We start from the raw sequence: 20,981 nt of genomic DNA on the forward strand, positions 1-20,981 counted from the left end.
GGTGCACGCGTGTGTGTTCTTTCTTGAAATGCTTTTTGCTAAAAAATTATATTTACATATTCTTTGGGAAAAAAGGCAGTTAAATATATATTGTTTAAATCATACAGATTGATAAGATGGTACAAGATTAATCTAGGGATAAAATTTTATTGATTGTAACTGAAAATATTACATTCTACCTTTAGAACAGTAATATAGTTTATAAAGCTGCTTGTATATTATAAAGCGTATAACTATTTCATATCAACAATATGTAATATATTGGATATGCAGCAACAATTATTATAATGATGTGCTAAGTGGTTTATATTAATGTTTAATCCCTTAGATTTTTTTTTTTATTTTCCATTTTACAGGTGAAGAAATTGATTCAGAGTTTAGTAATACACCTAAAGCCATCTAGGTATTAAATGACAGGCTGTAGTTTGAACTTAGATTCAAAATATATATCATTGTAAAGTTTTTTTTTTTAAAGTAAGCTTATTTGGGTTGTATCTGTTTTAGATGAAGAAAATAGTTTACATGTGGTAGTGAACTGTGGAGAAGCATTGCTGAAGAATAACACTTACTGGCCTCTTGTTAGTGATTTTATTAATATTCTTTCTCATCAAAGTGTGGCTAAGAGATTTTTGGAGGACCATGGTTTATTAGTTACGTGGATGAACTTTGTATCTTTTTTTCAAGGTATGAATTTTACTTTTGTTGTAAATATTTTTAGTTTACAAAGTGCCTGAATCTGAACTAGCAAATACTAATAAAGAGATAATAGCACATCTTTTGGTTACATTTGAAATATCTCATTTTAATTGATTAATACTTACAAGTATTAATAAAGTACTCACAAAATCATTTTAGAATGTTATGAAAAAATGTCAAGTAATTACAAAGGAAACAAGTGTAATTTTTTGGCATTAAAAGTCCTTAATCTTTAAATTTCTAATTTATTCTCTGAAAAAGTTTATAAATTTTTGTAATAATTTCAGCTAGCACCAATTACAATAGTTTTGACTTTCTTATTTAATATATTATATAAAAAAGAGAATTCATAAAGTATTTCTAAGAAAGCCTACTTTGTAAAGAATTCCAAAAGAACTGGGTTACTATAGTTTTAATTATTTATTTCTATACATATTGTGTCCTTTTATGTCATTTGGGTGTGTTAAAGTGTGATTGCTACTAGCAAGTATTTCGCTTGATTTTTAATATAAATAGTTGCTTCCATTTCACAAGGTTTATAACCTGCTTTAATTTTTGCAAGGTATGAACTTAAACAAGCGAGAACTAAATGAACATGTGGAATTTGAGTCTCAGACCTATTATGCTGCCTTTGCTGCTGAACTTGAGGCCTGTGCACAGCCAATGTGGGGACTCTTATCACACTGCAAAGTTAGGGTATGTTGAAAATATTTTTGTTAATTTTTTTACTTATCTTTCAAATAAGGAAAAAATTTGTAAACATATTGAGTTGTTTACTCATATTTAATAATATGTACTGTTTATTTATATACTGTTTAATTCTGTTTCAAATTGAATTCAGATCCGTAAAAGCTGACCCATGAAAATAATTACTATTCTTAGATAGGTTGTAATTCACATATCTTACAAATATTTCCAACCTTTCCTTACTGTGAATAGTTTTTGAAGCTTTGTAAAAATTTCAAATAGCGTCAATTACAATAGCTTTGACTTTCTTATTTAATATATTCATAATTCTTATTTAATATATTCATAAGTATATTCATAATGTTGTGCAACCATCACCATTATCTGTTTCCAGAATTTTTCATCATTCCCCCCCATAAAACTAACCCATCAAACAGTAATGTTAGGGAAGTTAGAATATTTTAGGGCTCTTGAACTGGAACTGGATTTACATCATCTTAATCTATTTCAGCTTTGGTTAATTTTCAGAAATATGTGAGAGGGCATATTGTGCTGTTTAATTTTCATAATTGTCAATGATTGTTGCTATTAGTTTATAAAGGACTGATTTCTTGAAATGGCAAATGTGGTTAGTTGAAATTTTTTTTACCACTTTATATGCAATGCATATATGTATTTTTATGTATTGCCTGTAATTTGAACTTGAAAATACATTATTTATATACTGAAAAATGTATAACTGTTCTTTTAGGAAACTCAAGAATATACTCGAAATGTTGTTAGATATTGCCTTGAGGCTCTTCAAGACTGGTTTGATGCTATTAACTTCGTAGATGAGGTATGTCTATTTCGATAAACAGTATAGAAAAACATATAAGAAAGGAGGTATAGACTTCATTTGAAATTGAAAATAATATCTTTTCATGGGATAAGGAAACAAATCAGAATGAACATATTATCATTAGACTTCAAAAAAGGAGTAATGGGAAAATTAGTTCTTTGCTGTTCTGGAAATTTAACAGTGCTTTAATTATTATGTTGGCATATTTCCTAGAGAAGGACTTAATTATCTCTTTCTTTTACCAAATGTATACATTTCAGTATTTTTCCAGAGTGAAAATTAGTTTTATTTGAAGTGGTAAAATGACAGTGCAAATGCAGATATGATAGGGGAGATTAATGAGACGAGTGTCACCTAATTAATTGGCCAATGTTGTTATTAATAATGAAATTGAGAAGGGTTGGTCCAGAACATATTCTGTATGACCTAAACAAGGATTTTCTTTTAACTAGTAAGCCAAGTTTACTATCAGAAGCCACTGTAATCCCTTTATGAAATAGTCAAAATATGATCTGTGTGAAAGGAAGATCATGTTATAGGCAGCATCAGCCCCCCCATCTGATTTCTGAAACCTAGGCAGACAGAACTCATGTTATCTTATTTTATTTTGGCAGGGGTGACTTTATTTCTTCTAAGAAAAATTTTTGATGGAATCACAAATTTATTTAAAAGTTGGAAGCAGGGTACAGAGAATTTTCTTTTTTTGAACCATTTGAGAGTTAAATTGTTTACTTGATGCTCATTACCCCAGATACTTTAGTGTGTGATTCTTAAACACAAGACTTGTTCCATTATTTTTCTAATTCTTCATGTCTCTCTGACCCAAGAAGGTGTTTTAGGATCACCCTATATTTTCTATATTCCATTTTTGGAATCATTCATTTTTTAAGGCTCTCTGAATACTTTTTGTAGTGGACAGCACTTAGAAAGCAAGATCTAGGTACTTGGTGTGCTTATTGCTATTGTTATTGCTCCCAGCCTCTCTCAGTAAATAGAGGTTAGGAGTTTAGCATGTGTATATATGTATATACATATACACAAATTTGCACCTCTGTCTTCATTTATTATATATTGAAACATATGAGCTCAAATTGATAATTTCAATTTTAGTATAACACTTTAGGACTTACTCTATTTTCTCCAATAATAAGAAACCTGACTTCCATTATCCTGAATAAATAAATAAATATTTGATTGGTCCTGGTATAGATAACCAGTTTCTCATCTCAGTTGCTCTCCTTTCCCTGCATGGGTCCCTTTTTTTCTATAGCAGTGTTCCACCCCTTTCCTTACATGTGGATACTCTTCTCATCCTGTTTAGACACATGACTCCCCATCTTGCACTGCCCTTCTATGAAGAAACTGTTCTCAATCTATTTATGCTTCAAATTCTTACACTTGGCATTTCCTCCTTTTGGATGCCCTCCTCATCCTGCTTTGCCTTTTATGCCCATTTTGGGCTTTTTGCACATATAATCTTTTTATTGTTTATATATTGTTTTCTGCACTCCACACTGGCTCCCTTTGTCATTGTTCTCTTTACCTGTCAGGCTCTGATTCCTCATTCCAGATCACACCCTACCAAGGATCACTTCCTTATCCTGATGGACTCTGACATACTATTCGGGGCTATCCTTCTGTTTGCACACTGTGGATAAAAATTTTACAGGAAAAAACTATACTAAAAACTTTTAAAAGCATTAAAAACAAGTAATACTTGTAATTTTTGTTGTTTGCTAAAAGAGAACAGCTGTGGTATAGTTTAGCTCTTATAGTGATAGCTTGACTCATGGGATTCACAGCTTTAAAATATAGTTTTTTATAATATTCACAAGGATACCAATGGTTGTTGACATATGCTTTCTTACAAAAGCTGTTTTCGGTGCTGATATGGGAGCAATTAATATAGCTTATGAAGGAACCTAGGGAGGATCTTCATTCATACCTCAGTGTAGAACTGTTTTCATTGCCTTTTATCATGCTCAATCGATACAACAGTGGAGTTCAGATTAGCTCCTCGGTTCAGATTAACTTTAGTAAGTTACTTAGATTGTCTAATATTGATCTGCTTTAAAACTAGAAATATTAGTAGTTGCTACCCTATAGGGTTCTTCAGGAGATTATAGGTGGTAATGTGAATAAAGTTTTTGGCAGAGTGACTGGTACATAACAAGTGCTCAATAAATGTTACTGTATTTATTGTTCTTATAACTAGCATCATGTTTGGTATGGATGCATATGGAGAGTTACAGATGGCTTACTCTAAAGGGAAATATATTTCATCCCTTGTTCTGGGCAGATGCTTCAGATGATCCAGAATTGAGTAGTACACAATTTCTGCCTTCAGGGAGCTTTTTTTTTGCTGAGTAATTTTATCTATGGTGGTTGCTTAAACTATATCGTAAAGTTTGAAGGTTTTTTTTTTTTTTTTTTTTTTTTAAGATTTATTTATTTATACAAGCACTGGGTTCAGTCAGAAGCACGGGAGGGTGAGAGAATTCACCAGAGCCAGAGGGGAGAGCAGGGCAGGCAGACTGACGAAATACACTGCTGAGGGGAGCAGCAGGCACAGCAGGAGAGGTCTGTCGCGCCATGTGGGACCCTCGCCTGGTGGTCCGGGATCGAATCGGCACTGCAGAGGCTGTGGGCAGCTTAGCAACTCAGCTCTCAACTGCTGCGCCGCTGGGGAGGCCCAAGTTTGAAGTTTTGATAAAAAAGTATGGGAATACAATCTAGGTCAAAGTGTGGTGTTAGTATTATAAAACCTTTGAACTTTTATAAAACATTCTCTGATGTGTGGATTTTGTTTATTTCAGCCAGCACCTAACCAAGTCACTTTTCATCTACCACTACATCGTTACTATGCTATGTTTTTGAGTAAGGTAAGATTGTCATTCAAAAAATTTTTTAAGATTGGGAAATGCATATTAAATTAGTAACTCTTTTTTTAATCACAAATTTTAGGCTGTGAAATGTCAAGAACTAGATTTGGATTCTGTTTTACCAGATCAGGAAATGCTAATGAAACTAATGATTCACCCACTCCAAATTCAAGTAAGTATTTAGGCTTTTAAAAAGTTTTAATTAAAGTCCTTGTTTAAGTGTCTTCCTTTATTTTATTTGTATGCTTTTATTGTTATAGCCAAAATGCTTAAAAACTTTTTTAATTTAACATATGTATTTTTGCTATTTGTTATTTGTTCTATACATATTTGACATACATATTTTTGCTATTTGTTATTTGTTCTATGAGATTTACTTTTAGTTACAATTTCCGTAGGAATTCTTTTTACTATAACTTATGGAGGAGTTTTACAGCACTGTTTTGGGTATCAGCAGATCCAGCAGATTCTAGCCTTGATGTTCCCACTATCTTCTTATCCACATTGTTTGGGTTGATTTACCTAGTTGATCCTAGTTTCTCTGTTATATCTTTTGACTTTCAACATTTAGCTTTGTTTTTGGTATCCCTGCTTTTTTAAGGCATTACATATATGTTTGTTATTTGAAAGAGTTAAATATAAATGTCAATGACTGCTCATGAATGATTCCTGTGAAAACTGTTATAAATGTATCCTGGCACCATCATGGAAAACTAATTCATGTATAAACTCCAAAAGGTGGGACCAGGGATTGTACAGAGTATGATGATTACTTCATGTTAAAAAATGTGTATTTGAATTGAATATCTTTAATATTGGATAGAACGTCAGGCATAAATTATGATTAAATTGTAAAATATTTTTAAATGATTGTTCAATATAACATGATTCTATAAATATTAAATGACTTATTATTTGTTTAATATACTTATTTTTTACTTTACTAGGCAAGTCTTGCTGAAATCCATAGTAATATGTGGGTAAGAAATGGTCTGCAAATCAAAGGACAGGCCATGACCTATGTCCAGTCTCATTTCTGTAATTCCATGATTGACCCTGACATCTACCTATTACAGGTAAGCCAGTTTGATAATGCAGATGCTACACTTTAGAAGTGTTTCATTTGTACCTGCAGGATTTTAATTTATACAGAGAATTAAATAGTGATTTGTAAAAGTCAGTGCTGTTGAAGGAATAATTTATTACTTATATTTCCAAAGAGAAGGAAGCATTCCGTGACATGCTAGGCATACTGGAAGCATGAGATTCTGATTAGGAGGCAAAAGTGTGAATGAGGGGAAATCCTCTGCTAGAACCTTTATTGGGATTTTGATGGGAAAGGCAAGGCAGTGCTGAGAAGAAGTTTAGGATTGGCTAGTTTGAATAATTCTCAAGTGTTTGGGGGAATGTAGTTTGTCCCAACTTGCCTGGTATTTTACTGGATTGCTTTAGGGTAGGGGGAATACTGATATTGATGTAGTGTGTGAGAATTAGAGGAGTGATTACTTGCATATGAGAAGTAAGTTGCTTATTATATTTAGGAATTAGCTAGTTCTTGGAGAGGTAGTCTCTCCTGGGATCTGCAAGCTCCTCTACTAGAGGCCACAACATCGTAAGACACTGAAAATTAAAAAAAAATTTACAAGAAGTAAAACTGAATGTTGAGAAATTAAGTTGGTGTTTTTTTTTGTCTTTTAAAGGTTTGTGCTTCTAGACTTGACCCAGATTATTTTATTTCATCTGTCTTTGAACGGTAAGAATAATTTTATTAACGTCCAGTATCAGGAAGTATTTGTAATTTAGTTAATTTTGATTTAACACAAAAATATATCTCAATTATTTCTTATTATAGATTTAAGGTAGTGGATTTATTGACAATGGCTTCACAACATCAAAACACAGTACTTGATGCAGAGCATGAGAGATCGATGTTAGAAGGCGCTCTTACATTTCTTGTGATTCTTTTGAGTCTTCGTTTACATTTAGGTAAAAACCACTAGTGCTACTACTGGGGTATTAACTATTCTCCCTTCCTTCCCCTCTCCCTGTGGTACACAGGTAAGCCAAATTGATAATTGAAATGTGGTTCAGAAATGTCTCATTTGGACCCACGGGATTTTAATTTATAGTGGTGACTGAATGGTAGTAACTGACTTATGGAAAAATAAAAGGATGTAGATATATGTAAACATTGCTTCGGACTCTTGATATATTTCGCATTTGTTACAACTTTAAGGATATCCTTTAAAAAACCTCTACTTAAGTGAACTGCTAACCTAACCTTAGAGTAGTTAATCTTCAGTTATACATTGTATAATTGCATTGTATTTTTTGCTCACTAATTTTGAAGTATCGCATTCTTGATAAAACAGCCTAATAAAATGTGGTAAGTTGTTTCTTTGCTTTATATATATGTTCATATTAATTTTATTTTTAATTATTTTAGGAATGTCTGATGATGAGATTCTTAGAGCAGAGATGGTAGCCCAGCTGTGTATGAATGACAGGACACATAGTTCATTGCTGGACCTCATATCCTTTTGAAAGTTTTAATTTTCTGCTAGGTCTAGAATCTAAATAATAAGTAATTTTTACAGATTAAAGATATATCACTTTTTTTTTATTAGAAATGGTATTTTAAGTGGAAAGATTGTATAGAAAAAGAGCTTCACTTGTTTGATCAAGGGTGTGTTTAGTACTGGTGCCATCAGTTTTTGCCTCTAATTGTTGCCTCTCAGAAAACTCTTATTAGGCCTTGGAGTCATGACTCTGGACACCACAAGATCTGACCTAGGACAACACTAATGAAGTACACTTCGTAAAAGGCAGCTTGTTCAGCTTTATCTGTTTAGCTGTGGTTAAAACTTAGAGATATATTTTACAGTTGTTTTTAGCAGAGTTTTAAAGTTTATGAGAATTTTTTTTCCTTAGAATCAGTCTTAGCCAAGAAGTTTTTAGGGGCAAATACAATAGCCTACAAACTTTGAAAGCTTGCAGTTATTTGTACAGCACTGAACACGCTACAGACACTATTATTTTTAAAGTTATAGTTAATGAGGTGAAGATAATTGTGTATTATTTTGTGATAAAAATTTACTGTTTCTAAATTATGGATATGATCAGAAAAACTGGCAATAATTTTGGGAAATAACTCCTGTTGGAATGCCTGTTTGATACTTTGAAGATTTTTATGAGCAGCATCAATTTGATATTGTTTGATAATTTCATTCAGCCATTTTATCCTGTTCGTGCATGTTGTAACAGAGCCAAAGCATTCTCTGTAACTTGAAACAATTGAGAAATTTGTGATATAGTAGTTTCCTTTGCTTAAATTTTCTTAGCATCTTTTTCTTTTCTTTTTTTTCTAGGATATTTATGTTTCAGGGAAACAATCTTCATAAAATTCTTGACTAGTTTTTAGCGTGTTCTTTGATTTTCTAAGGGGAAGCACAGTATTTGTAGAGAATGAAAATGGTGATCATTAAAAAATTCTTTTTATTTCCTGAAATATCATTCTGGGGAAAATATACTTGGTAATTATGTCAGCATACAGTTTATTAGTAGACTTCTAGATTTAAAAATATTTTAAAAATGACTAAAAAGTTATTATTGAGCTACAGTATTATACAGCCCTCTTGTGGCCAATGTTATATATTACAGACAATTGCTAGTGGTCCATTTTAGTAAAAATAAACTTTCATACATTGGTTAAGATTGTTTTATTACAAAAGTGGCTTTTATTTTTCTTGACACATATATCATATTCCAGAAAATCCAAATCCCAAAAGTGGCATTATTCCGGGGAGTTATAGCTTTGAATCAGTTTTATCAGCTGTAGCTGATTTTAAGGCTCCTGTTTTTGAACCTGGAGGTTCTATGCAGCAAGGCATGTATACTCCCAAAGGTACGTTTATATACATAAACATGTTATGTGAAATACTTTTTTTTGAAGAAGAATTGTGTAAACTGAGTAAATGTTTTATCCTTTGTTTATTAAACTTTGGGTTTTTTTTCCCCCCTTAAACTTTCTATAGATGTATGTCTTTTATGGTAAACAGTGAATGATACTGCTTTCCTTTATTTACAAATTTACATTTTTATACTACCATAAGCTTCTTTAGATGACTGTATTATAAATGGATTTTACATATCAACATTAGTTCATTTTTTGTAAGTTAAGGAACTGTAAATGAAAGAGAAATTAGAAAACAATATATTCTTAAAGATATTTTGACAGTATTTGCTCTCTAAATTTGATTTTTAAATAGTTCTCACTACCTGAATTTTAACTTGAAACAGTTAAAGAATTAGTATATAGAATTATGATAATACTTTCTTGCATTTAAAAATATATATTAATACAAGAAACCTTTTCCTTAAGTGAGCATTTATGTAAAGTTCCCCTCAGATTTATAGATGTCATGCTTGGCAATAGTTAGAAGCAGGTGAAACTCTGACAGTTGGTTTTTTTTTTTTTCATTTTCACTAATCTAGTTTAAAATTTTGAAAGAAGTAGCAATTATACGCTTCGTGACTCCTCAACACATTGTTAAAATGAAAAATATGGTGCTTACATTGAAGTTGTGTTCAGCAAAAATAAAGCAAAATGAACTGTATCATCTAGAATTTTTCAAGGAGCTCACATAGATAGCAAGAACAATCCAGAGTCTCTTTGGAATATATTCTATCAAAGTAAAAAACACAGTGTGTCTTTATTGGCCTGAACACTTTGTATCTAAAATGAACTTTGAAGTTGAGGGACCATTTGGTACAATATAGTACTAATTAAACTATTATGTGAGGATTACTTCTCTCAGACTCACTCATGGGCTTTATTAAAAACACAGATCCCTATGTCTCAGCCTGTTTACTATCAGCAGTATTTCTTGGTATGGGTTCTGGGAATCTGCTTTTAAAAAAAAACCTCTATGCCTAATAGCACAATAGACACTGAAACACGAAGATGAAGCACTGGGTGTTTGAAGATTAGGGTAAAGAGATTGAGTGTTATGTTCAAATACAATACTGAATTATATTAGCTAGTTGTAGGATATTGAGAACATGTTTTTTAATCCTTGGATTTGACTTGTAAAATAAAGAGAGCAGATAAATGTTTTTAAGCTTTTTAAAAGTAGTTGAAATAAAGCTTTCTGAGGGACCTAAGACTTAAGCGAATCTATTATACAGAAATAAAGCCTTACTATTAATATTATTAAAGTGGGTGTGGGTAGTAGATATAGCTTGTCATCTTTTTTGCCACCTCCTTGCTCCTAAGTAGTCCCTGCTAACTCTTTGGAGAGCCAACTTCATGAAACACTGAAGCCCACTGGACTAGAGGAACTAATTTTTTTTCCACTGCGTTTGTTTTGTAATTCTGATAAAAACACTAAATTTTATTCTTACAAATTAATAGATTTAAAGTGAATGCCAAAAAGTAATAGAAATAACAAAGGCCTCTTTGTCTTTGTGAAGACCTTTCTTTTTTCTTTTTAAAATATTTATTATTATTTTTTAAAAATTTATTTATGCATACCAGAGCTGGGGTGTAGGCCAGAGGTGTGGGAGATGAGAGGATTTACCAGAGACAGCGTGGGGAGCAGAGAGGTCTGCTGTGCCTAGCCGGGATCCAACTCTTGCTACAGTGGCTGGCAAGAGTTTGGTAGTGCTGAGACTTAACCCCTTGTGCCACCAGGGAGGCCCTGTGAAGACCTTTCTTAAGGATCTTAAGTCATATTATAATAATTTAAGATGAATAGCCTGTGACTTGGAAATAGGAGCAATTGTTAAAAGTTTCTTATGCTGGAGAGTTGAAATTGTAGCAGATGTATAGACAGAAGCTAAAAGTTCCTGCTGTGTTTCCAATATTGTAAAGTCTTCTGGAGACAATGAGTAGGGGAAAAATTTTAATAGTTGGAAAGGGACATTGATAAGGCAATGCTTTCTAAAATTATTATCCTACAGATTTTTGTCACTTCTAAATACCATCTCTACTATTATATACATATTTTATGCTATATTTATTTTCTAAAATGGATTTGCTTTTTAGAACTTGTACTCATTTTACGAATGATTAGTGAGATCACAGATTTTATTTGCAGTTTATAATTTTTAAATACATATTGATGTAATTATATAATTATTAAAAAACTTTGTATGCTTAATACTTAAAATCATCTGAATGCCACCAGTTGTACACGTAAGATAGTGGTTCCTAGTAATGGAGAAGGTAAGGAGACCAATGTTCAATTTTAGCATAACAACATACTCACTAATTTTTAAATCTAGTTCTCACATTTTTTTCTTTGAATACTTCAAAAAGTGATAATGTGTTGGGTTTTTAAATTTCTAAAGGCACTTAAAAAAAGACAATGAGGCATCATCACGTTACTGCTTGCTGAAATAAGAATATTCAAAATGATGAAATTCTAATTTTTGACAGAAAAATTCATGGCATCAAGGTTATTAATGCAAACATACAATAAATTTAACCTATTTTATCTTTTAAATTTGAAATGTACTTTTATATTTAACTCATTAGGGGATGACTTTATTCCTGAGTAGTCAGTATTCTGTTTCTACTTTCTTTTGAATAATAGCTGAAGTCTGGGATCAGGAGTTTGACCCAGTCATGGTCATTCTTCGTACTGTTTACCGTAGAGATGTGCAGTCTGCAATGGACAGATACACAGCATTGTAAGTTTGTTTTACTGATTAGTATAATAATGGACGTATTTGTGTATTTTCATGGAGAAATTTCTGTTATATTGATTAGTATATTAATGTATATTAGTATATTAATGTTTCGTATTTACATAGAAAAGTTTCCATTATAACACAAATGTGATATGTACTCATTATACTGTTAGCTTTTAGAGGAGAAAATATTTTAAGTTAAAAAAAATCTGTGATGTATGTTTTTTTCAAGATTGAATTTAAATTTGTTGTTGCTATTTGACCAGTGGAATTCAAAGCTGGATTTTGTGTTGTTCTACTTTTAAACCAGTAGAGGAGGCACAAGTTAAAATAATAAAATAGTCTGGCATCAGAAATGATGGGTATCTGTAAAAATAGTGTCATATTGCTATGTTCTTGACACTGGGAAAATAGCCAAACAAAATCAATTTTATTTGTAAATATGTAATAAAGTAGCTTAAAATGTTGGTGACTGCAGGAAATAAAAGTTTTGAAAGATATCTTTTTTGAAGATTTTTTTTAAGTGACATAACATTAGTTTCCAATAGTGTATATGTTTTGGTAGTAGAGGTTCATATTTTGAACACTTTTTTGAATGAACAATTCAGTTTTGTATGTTGTTATAGATTAATTTCTACCTATTTTTAAGCTTCAGTAATTAATATTATATTGCTGAACATCATATCATTTATTTGTGCTTTTTTAAAGCTTAAACAATTTTTTTAAAAGTTTAAAATAATGAAAATGTTTTTGATCTTGAGAAAATATTTGTCCAGAAAACTACCAAAGTATAAATACAGATATTAGACATAGTTGATACTTCTCTTTTGCCAACCTTAGCAACAATAGATAGATAGATGTTGAATTTAAGATTCATCACAGATATGTCTGGAGAAAGTTTGTAGTATAGAATTTTAACATCCCCTTCATACCCCCAAACAAAAAACAAAAACAAAAAACAAAACCATGTCAGCCATCAGCATCTCTCTCTCCCCCTTTTTCTAAAATCCCTTGGGAAGATTTCAGAGGTTCTCCTTTCTCTGCTTTACTAGTAACATATTTTAAATGCTTTTCCATATGGTTTTACAATTATTTGTAGACTTTTACTAGCATCTTGGCTCCTTGAGGAAAGCTATTTTATCTTTATATCTCTTTTACATCTTTAGTATCTCGGTGTTAGTATTACGTAGTAGATATTTAGAATATATTTATTAACTAAGTTTGAGTAGTTTAGATTGACATATGAAAACTTGGGTGGTATTCATAAACACGGTAGCCCTAAGTGGCTTTACCTTTTTTTCTAGGAGGTGGTGGTGGGACAGTGGCAGTGGCTAGTTGTCTGAATATGCTCTAAGTATTAAATACATAGTGAAATATATTATTCTTTTTACTTTATAATGAATAAAAATTCAGACTGGGATTAGGCCAAAGCTTTTAAGGAGTCATTAAATGCTCAATGTATTAGTTTTAAAATAGAAATTTAATTTTTTTATTTTTTAATGTAATTTTAAAAATTGAAGTAACATTTCACTATAATGTAAAAGTTTAAGATATGCATCATTGCAAAGCAACATGTGTGTATACTATATTAAATTTATCACTAACAGTCCAATTCTGTTCTTCACCATAAAAGGGAAATTTTATTTAACAATACACATATCCAGAGTGCTTGATATATGCCAGGCACTCTGTAAAGCAAACAGAATTGTGTATTTTATTTTTCAATAGCATATTTTTGATTGAGCCCCAAGCAGATTATTTCTCTCTTTTCAATACAGTGTTTCCTAATCAGGGGCTGTTGTCCTCTTGGGGACATTTGGCATTGTGTGAAGACAGGGAGTGTTGTTACTGACATCTAATAGACGTCTACTCCCTACAAGTAGCAATTATCTGTCTCTAAATGTCCTTAGTGTCAAAGTTGGGAAACCTGATTAGACTTATATTACCATTTAGGTAACCTTTTCTGTTTGTAGGTATCATGGGTTTTCTGATCTAGTTTGTTATTAGTTGTTTAGATCCATATCATATTTTGTGTTGTGATTATTTCATATAGGGAAAACCATATCCTCAGAGCTATTTTTACTAGTTTTTCTTCTTTCATATTTTGCTCTCCATTTTTTTCTTAATTGTCTCATTCCATTTGTTTTTCAAGCCCCCGTGCAACTTATTTATGGTTTCTTAGAAGTATTCTGAAGTGGTGGTTTGAAAATCTATATTTTAAAAGAAATATATATATATAATAACAACAGATATATAATAGTAACAGATCACAAACATACCTTTTCATTTTAGACTAAAACCTTTGAACCATTTTTTTAAAAGACTTATTTATTTATACCTACAAGAACTGGGGTACAGGCCAGAGGTGTGGGAGGTGGAGAGGATTCACCAGAGACAGAGTGGGGAACAGAACAGGCAGATTGACTGAAATACACTGCTGAGGGGAGGTCTGCTGCGCCATGGGCTTAGCTCCCTGGCTGGGGATTGAACTCATGCTGCAGTGGCTGCGGGTAGCTTCATAGGTTGCATCTTAACCCCTTGCGCCACCAGGGAGGCCCCGAACCATTTCTTGTAAATTAATCTTTAGAGCTTTATGTACAAAATATTATATTCACTTAGTAACTTGTAACACTTAGTAACATGTATACTTAAATAAAAATATAGATGTGAAGAAAAGTTTCTTTGTAGAATGATTTTTTTGAAATTTATTTTGCATGTGAAATGTGCTTTTTTTTTTTTAATAGAGGCATTTTTTTTAAATTTATTTTTATTTGTTTGTTTGTTTTTGTTTATACATGCACTGGGTACAGTCAGAAACGCGGGAGGGTGAGAGAATTCACCAGAGCCAGAGTAGGGAGCAGAGCAGGCAGGAGGACTGAAGTACACTGCTGAGGGGAGCAGCGGGCGGCAGGAGAGGTCTGCACGCCATGTGGGACCCTCCTCCGGTGGCCGGGGAGCAGCCAGGGATCGAACCGGTGCCGCGGAGGCTGCGGGCAGCTTCACAACCCAGCGCTCAACCGCTGCGCCACCGGGGAGGCCCTGAAATGTGCTTTTTTTAGATGATATATTTTAGTTGCTTTATAGTTTATATATAATTGACTATTCCAGTTCTTATTATAGCACAGCTGGGAAGTTAACCCAAAACTGTAGGACTTACTGATCATTTTAATTTTCTTTTTAGGGACAAAAAGTGACTTAACTGAGTTTAATTGAGTGGGATCATTTTTTATTTTCAAGAAGGCAATAGAGGGCCTCCCCTGGTGGCGCAGCGGTTGAGCGCTGGGCTGCGAAGCTGCCTGCAGCCTCTGCAGCGCTGGTTCGATCCCTGGCTGCCGGTGAGGGTCCCACATGGCGCGCAGACCTCTCCTGCCACCCGCTGCTCCCCTCAGCAGTATACTTCCATCCTTCTGCCTGCTCTGCTCCCTGCTCTGGCTCTGGTGAATTCTCTCACCCTCCCGCGCTTCTGACTGTACCCAGTGCTTGTATGTATAAATAAATAAATAAACAAATAAATCTTTAAAAAAAAAAGGCCTTTTGAAAATAATACTGAAAAATTTTAAATTAAAATTGTGTCCTCAGAATTTAGCTTGGTGTTAGGTACTTTGTATAGCCAATCAGTAATTGTTAAATGACTGAAAAGTAAATTTAAAATGTTTGTGCTAAGAATTTATGTGAAAATAAGCCATTTGCTTTATATGATTTTTTTAAAAAAAGATTTTTATTTATATGTATACAAGAACTGGGATGTAGGCCAGAGGTATGGGAGTTGAGAGGATTCACCAGAGACAGTGGGGAACTGAACAGGCAGATTGCCTGAAATATGCTGCTGAGGGGAGCAGCAGGTGAGACAGGAGAAGTCTGCTGGGCCCTGTGGGTAACCTCCGTGGCCAGGGATTGAACTCGTGCTGCAGTAGCTGCGGATTGCTTCATAGTGCTGATGCTTAACCCCTTGTGCCACTAGGGAGGCCCCTACTTTATATGATTTTTAGATGGTTAGAATTTTGGGATCTTAATGCTCGAAAAGGTCTTCAAGATCTTCCGCAAAAGATCTTGTGAAAGTATCTCAAAGGCTGTTACCATAAGAGGGGTTTCAGCAATAAGGAGAGGAGGTCTGGTAGTGGAGGTGGCCCATTCTGCCTCCTTTACTTACCCCCAGTTTCCCAAAAATTCTCAATCGGCAATTCAGGTCTTAAAAAGAAAATAAAAACAATATAACAACAAAGCAAATGAACATTTGAAAGTTATCCATTCAATGCGGTGTTAAATTTTACATATGAGCATGTTAGAACTGTAGTCAAGGCCATTCCAAAACACAACTTTTAAATTCAACTAAAAAGCATATGTTTTTGATGTTCTAGTTTCTGATATTTCTGTTGCTTCCCATCTTCCATCTTTGAAGGTTAATGGCTACTGCCTCATGTTTGAAAGTATAATATGCGAGATCATTTGTGCCATTTTTGTCTCAAACTAGTCAATAATTAGATGTCAGTTTGAGTCACGAAATTTTTTTTTGCTGTCATGTAGCTTTTCATTTGCATTATTCCATTAATTCTTTTGAAATGAGCAGTCAAGATGATGTATTACCTGCTACCTTGAACAAATATAACAACTTTATTTTTGAACTGCGTATTTAGGGGCTAGTGCTTAAAGCAAATAAAGATACAAAATAAAAACAAAATGCTTTTTATGCTGAATGAAATAGAATGGTTGATATTTTATTATGTGCTGTTGGGTTGTTTTGAAAATTATACTTAAATCTAATAATAATTAGTACTGTATCACTGTAGTATTATATTAGAAACCTCTTTTTTAAGTGCAATTTTATGGCTTTCATTTCTGGAGTGTAGGTGCAAATTGTTTCTCTGGTATGTGAGTGACAATTTTTATTTTTAAGGACCCTCCCCCCATCCCCCCACCCCCGCCTCATAATATACATTTCCTCTAAATTGTGTTTCTATTGTTCAGTTTCTAATTTCCATGTTAGTCTTCTTTGGATGTCTGATCATTCTGGCTGCTTATGGCTAAGAACTCTTAAGAACTCTTGTAGATTCCGAGTTTTAATGTAGGTTGATTAGAGTGGTCAGGTTTGTTGAGAAATCTTATGTTAGACTTTTTAGATTTTTCTTTTTAGTCTGGTTAGATTCCTAAGAGAAGGGTCTTCAACATATTGCTTACAAAATAATGATCTGTGAATTAAATGGAGACAAGGCTTAGGGACTTTGAATCAAAAATGCATTTTATTTAAAAAAATGCATTTGCCTTTAACCCCCAATTCTACTTTTAACTGTTCTTGCGTTACTTTCTCCAGAGATGAATTCTCCAGTTGGAATTCTTTTGGAGTGGGGGAGAGGACGTTTTCATTCTTTCTTCATTTTAGCTTCCTATCTTCCAACCTTCCAGTCACTTCCAGGCACCAGGACCATTTATTGAACAATTTCTCACTGATTTGTAATCCTAATCCCATCAGATACAATTGATTCTCATTGTTTGCAAATTTTGTATTCGCAAATTAGGAATCTTGCTAAAATTTGATTTTTTAATCCAAAGTTAATAATCACAACACTTTTCTGGTTATTTGCAGGTAAGTGTGGACATCTATAGAGTGCACCTAGCTGATGTTGAACAAAGCATTGCATGGCCTTGTTTCTGCTCTAATACTGTAAACAAGTGTCCTTTTTGTGATCTGTTGATTTTGTTTTTAAAATGACCCTCAAGTGTAGTGCTGAAGTGCTGTCTAGTGTTTAAGAAAGGGCAAGAACCTTTGATGGACCTTATAGACAAAATTTGTTGTTAGTTTTGTTCAAGCATGAGTCATAGTGCTATTGGCTGTGAGTTTAGTGGAAATGAAACAATATGGTACATCCTGAAAGACACAGGAAATTCATTGATTTATACATGAACCCTCTCCAGAAATTGCTGAAGTGATAACTATGGTGTGTGATGAAGATATGGAAAGATAAAATGCTAAATTTAGACTTGTGATGATGATTGATTACAAAAAGCATAGTGGACATTATTGTTGTCATTCTAAAAGCTTGAGAAATTTACTGTTCCATTACCCAGGGTGAGGGAAGTGTTAAGGCTTTCTTGGCTAATGTTGACTGACTTGTGTGTTTCAAAAGGTAATATGTGTGAAAATGTTAAAATTGTGAGCAAGAGAGGCTCTGCAGATAAGAAGACAGAAGGTTTTGAAAGTAGGTTTTTAAAGTTGATGGACTAACTTGTTTTATAAGGACATTGACAAATGGCCCTTTATAATGCAAATAATGTTTCAGTTGACAAAAATTTTGTGAACCTGACTTGCAGGAATCTAACTATTTTCCCTAGGAACAATAATTCGGTGTGTGTAGTGACTTTGTGTAGTATTTTAATATTTGGCTGTAACAAGCATCTCTGTGTATGTCAGTCTATTTCTCTTCTGTACATTCTATAAATTAATACCATACTCTCATAAATACCTACCCTCATTCTTCTTGTTCCTTCTCCTATTATTTTTCTTTTTGTCTTCTGTTTATGAATTATTTATTCTTGACCTTTTGCCTAGATATTTATGATACTATATCAAATTTAATAACAAAACCTTGGATTTTTATTGAAATTGTTCTGAATTCATAGATTAACTTGGTAGAAATGCTATCCATGTATAGACATCGCATGTATCTCCATTTATTTAGGTTTTATTTAATTTTAATAAAATTTTGTACTTTTCCAAAAGGTTTTGGTTATTTTGTGGGATTTATTCAAAGCTATCTTACAATATTTATAGATATTATAGTAGTATATTTCCTAAAATTATAGTTTGTTTGTTTTAGTGAATAAGGATGCCATTGATTTTTGTTGTTTATCTTATGTCAGTTGGAGTATTATAGTTTTAATGATTTGTAGATTTTTAAAAAAGATTTATTTATGCATACACGAGCTGTGGTATAGTCCAGAGGTGTGGGTGAGGGAGGTGAGAGGATTCGCCAGAGACAGAGTGGGGAGCAGAACAGGCAAATTGGCTGAAATACATTGCTGAGGGAAGCAGAGGGTGAGACTGGAGAGGTCTCCTACACCATGTGGGCTAGGTCCCTGGCCAAGGATTGAACTCTGTTGCAGTGGCTGTGGATAGCTTCATAGTGCTGAGTCCCAGCCCCTTGTGCCACCAGGAAGACCCTAATTTGTAGATTTGTTTTAAACGATAATTTGTGGATAGTTGTATTATCTGAGGTCTATTTATTATTTATTTGTGTTTGCTCTTTTTTTTAATTCTTGATTAGTCTAATCACAGGATTATCAATTTTACTCTGTCTTTAAGTACCAACTTTTGATTTTGTTATTTCTTTTTAGTTCATTCTTTTTTCCTTTATTATCCCTTATTATCATCTTCATCTTAGTTTGGATTCCCCCTCTCTTGTCTTAGATGCTTAGTTGTTTTTTTTTTTGAAAAAGGGTATGCATTTCTTCCCAAGTATTGCTTTTGATGTATATCAGAATTTTTTTTCCTGTATAGGTTCTAAATATTAAAATATTCCTATTATTATTATAATAAAAACACAAAGTTTTAATGTGTTTATATGTCTGAATTTTAGATTTTTGGGGTTGATTTCTAGTTTTACTTGCTTATGACAAGTGGTGATAGTCCAAATATTTGTTTTTTGGTACTCGTTGAGATTTACTTTGTATCTTAGTATTTTAATTTTTATAAATATTTTGAATGTATTTAAGAATTATGTGTGTTCTCTAATTATTTATTTTTTTTTCTGGTGTTTTTCTTTGAAAGATTTATTTATTTATTTATACAAGAATCGGGGTACAGGCCAGATGCACGGGAGGGTGAGAGGATTCACCAGAGACAGTGCGGGGAACAGAACAGGCAGACCGACCGAAATACACTGCTGAGGGGAGCAGCGGACGAGACAGGAGAGGTCTGCTGCACCATGTGGGACCCTCCCCCGCAGGCAGGGATCGAACCAGCACTGCAGAGGCTGCGGACAGCTTCACAGCGCTGCGCTCAACCGCCTGCACCACCAGGGAGACCACCGGGGATTCAAATCTATGCAATCAGGCTACAGAGATCCTTTTGCCCTAAATCAGTGTCACATAAGTTGCACATAAATACGAGCAACACAGGTGAAATAAATCTAAAAATCTACAAAATAATGTTTCCTTTAAGGACACACGTAAACATATAGAAAAAGTACTGACAGGTAAAGTAGAAAAATGCATCCACAATGTTGGATTTGCATCATAAAATACATAATTCTAATTTAAAAAAAAAGCAGGTGTCTGCCTCTCCACACATGTGGGAACAGTCTAGAATGATGCCTGTGCCCCTGACAGAGAGGTCCTTTGAGTGACAAGGGCTGGGGGGAAGAGGGTTGGAATGGGCTTGCTCTCTAAGGGAACTCAAGACCTCTCTGTATGCCTTCATTTTTTTTTTTCAAATGTTCCTTACTTGACTTAGGTTCAACTTTGTTAATTGTGTTGTTAAAAATCTTGTAAATCCTTAGCAATTTATTTTCTTGGACTTTTAAAAAATATATTTGTAAATTTATTTTTATTTATTTATGCATTCAAGAACTGGGGTGTAGGCCCGAAGTGCAGGGAGTAAGAGGATTCACCAGAGTCAGAGTGGGGAGCAGAACAGGCAGATCTACTGAAATACACTACTGAGGGGAGCAGCAGGCAAGACAGGCGAGGTCTACTGCAACATATGGGTTAGCTCCTGAGTGGGGATCTAACTTCAGCTGCAGTGGCTGGCAATAGCTTGATAGTGTGGAGACTTAACCCGTTGCACCACCAGGGAGGCCCCTTTTCTTGGACTTTCTGTTATAAGTATGTTAATGTCCTCTATTAGGATTATGGATTTGTCACGTTTTCTGTGTACTTCTGATTTTGCTTTTTGTGTGTTGAGTCTACTATTATTTGCCTTCAAGTTAATAATTATCTTCCTAGGGATCCTATTGTTCATTTATCACACAAGAGACAGAAAATCTTTCTTATTTCTCCTTGTGAGTTAACCTCTCGTGGGAAGTTTTAGCTTTATGTAGAATCTTGATTCCCTCTTGGAGCCCTCTGTGAGCTCAACACCTTGAGATCTGCCTGCTTAAGAACCTTAAAACCATTACCAAAAACAGTTTAGTGCTTGCTGTACCTGGGGCAGGGTGGGAAGGGACTCTGTTTTCTCTTTCGTGAGTTCA

At 33.5% G+C, this 20,981-nt stretch overlaps 1 protein-coding gene across 3 annotated transcripts in view; it reads left to right on the forward strand.

Annotated features, from left to right (window-relative positions):
- The window catches only part of UBR3 (ubiquitin protein ligase E3 component n-recognin 3), a 146,768-nt gene that overhangs the window by 49,568 nt on the left and 76,219 nt on the right, over nucleotides 1-20,981 (forward strand). For all 3 annotated transcript variants that reach the window (XM_037523504.1, XM_037523505.1, XM_037523506.2), the window contains exons 9-19: nucleotides 505-684; nucleotides 1,259-1,392; nucleotides 2,135-2,221; nucleotides 5,041-5,106; nucleotides 5,189-5,278; nucleotides 6,054-6,182; nucleotides 6,807-6,859; nucleotides 6,959-7,092; nucleotides 7,553-7,638; nucleotides 8,869-9,010; nucleotides 11,703-11,799. In XM_037523504.1, coding sequence (XP_037379401.1) covers nucleotides 505-684; nucleotides 1,259-1,392; nucleotides 2,135-2,221; nucleotides 5,041-5,106; nucleotides 5,189-5,278; nucleotides 6,054-6,182; nucleotides 6,807-6,859; nucleotides 6,959-7,092; nucleotides 7,553-7,638; nucleotides 8,869-9,010; nucleotides 11,703-11,799 — 1,198 coding nt within the window. The remainder of the gene's footprint in view (nucleotides 1-504; nucleotides 685-1,258; nucleotides 1,393-2,134; nucleotides 2,222-5,040; nucleotides 5,107-5,188; nucleotides 5,279-6,053; nucleotides 6,183-6,806; nucleotides 6,860-6,958; nucleotides 7,093-7,552; nucleotides 7,639-8,868; nucleotides 9,011-11,702; nucleotides 11,800-20,981) is intronic.

Source organism: Talpa occidentalis, unplaced genomic scaffold (assembly GCF_014898055.3).
Source record: "Talpa occidentalis isolate TD23 unplaced genomic scaffold, MPIMG_talOcc4v2.1 talOcc4.3, whole genome shotgun sequence".
NCBI classification, from domain to species: Eukaryota; Metazoa; Chordata; class Mammalia; order Eulipotyphla; family Talpidae; genus Talpa; species Talpa occidentalis.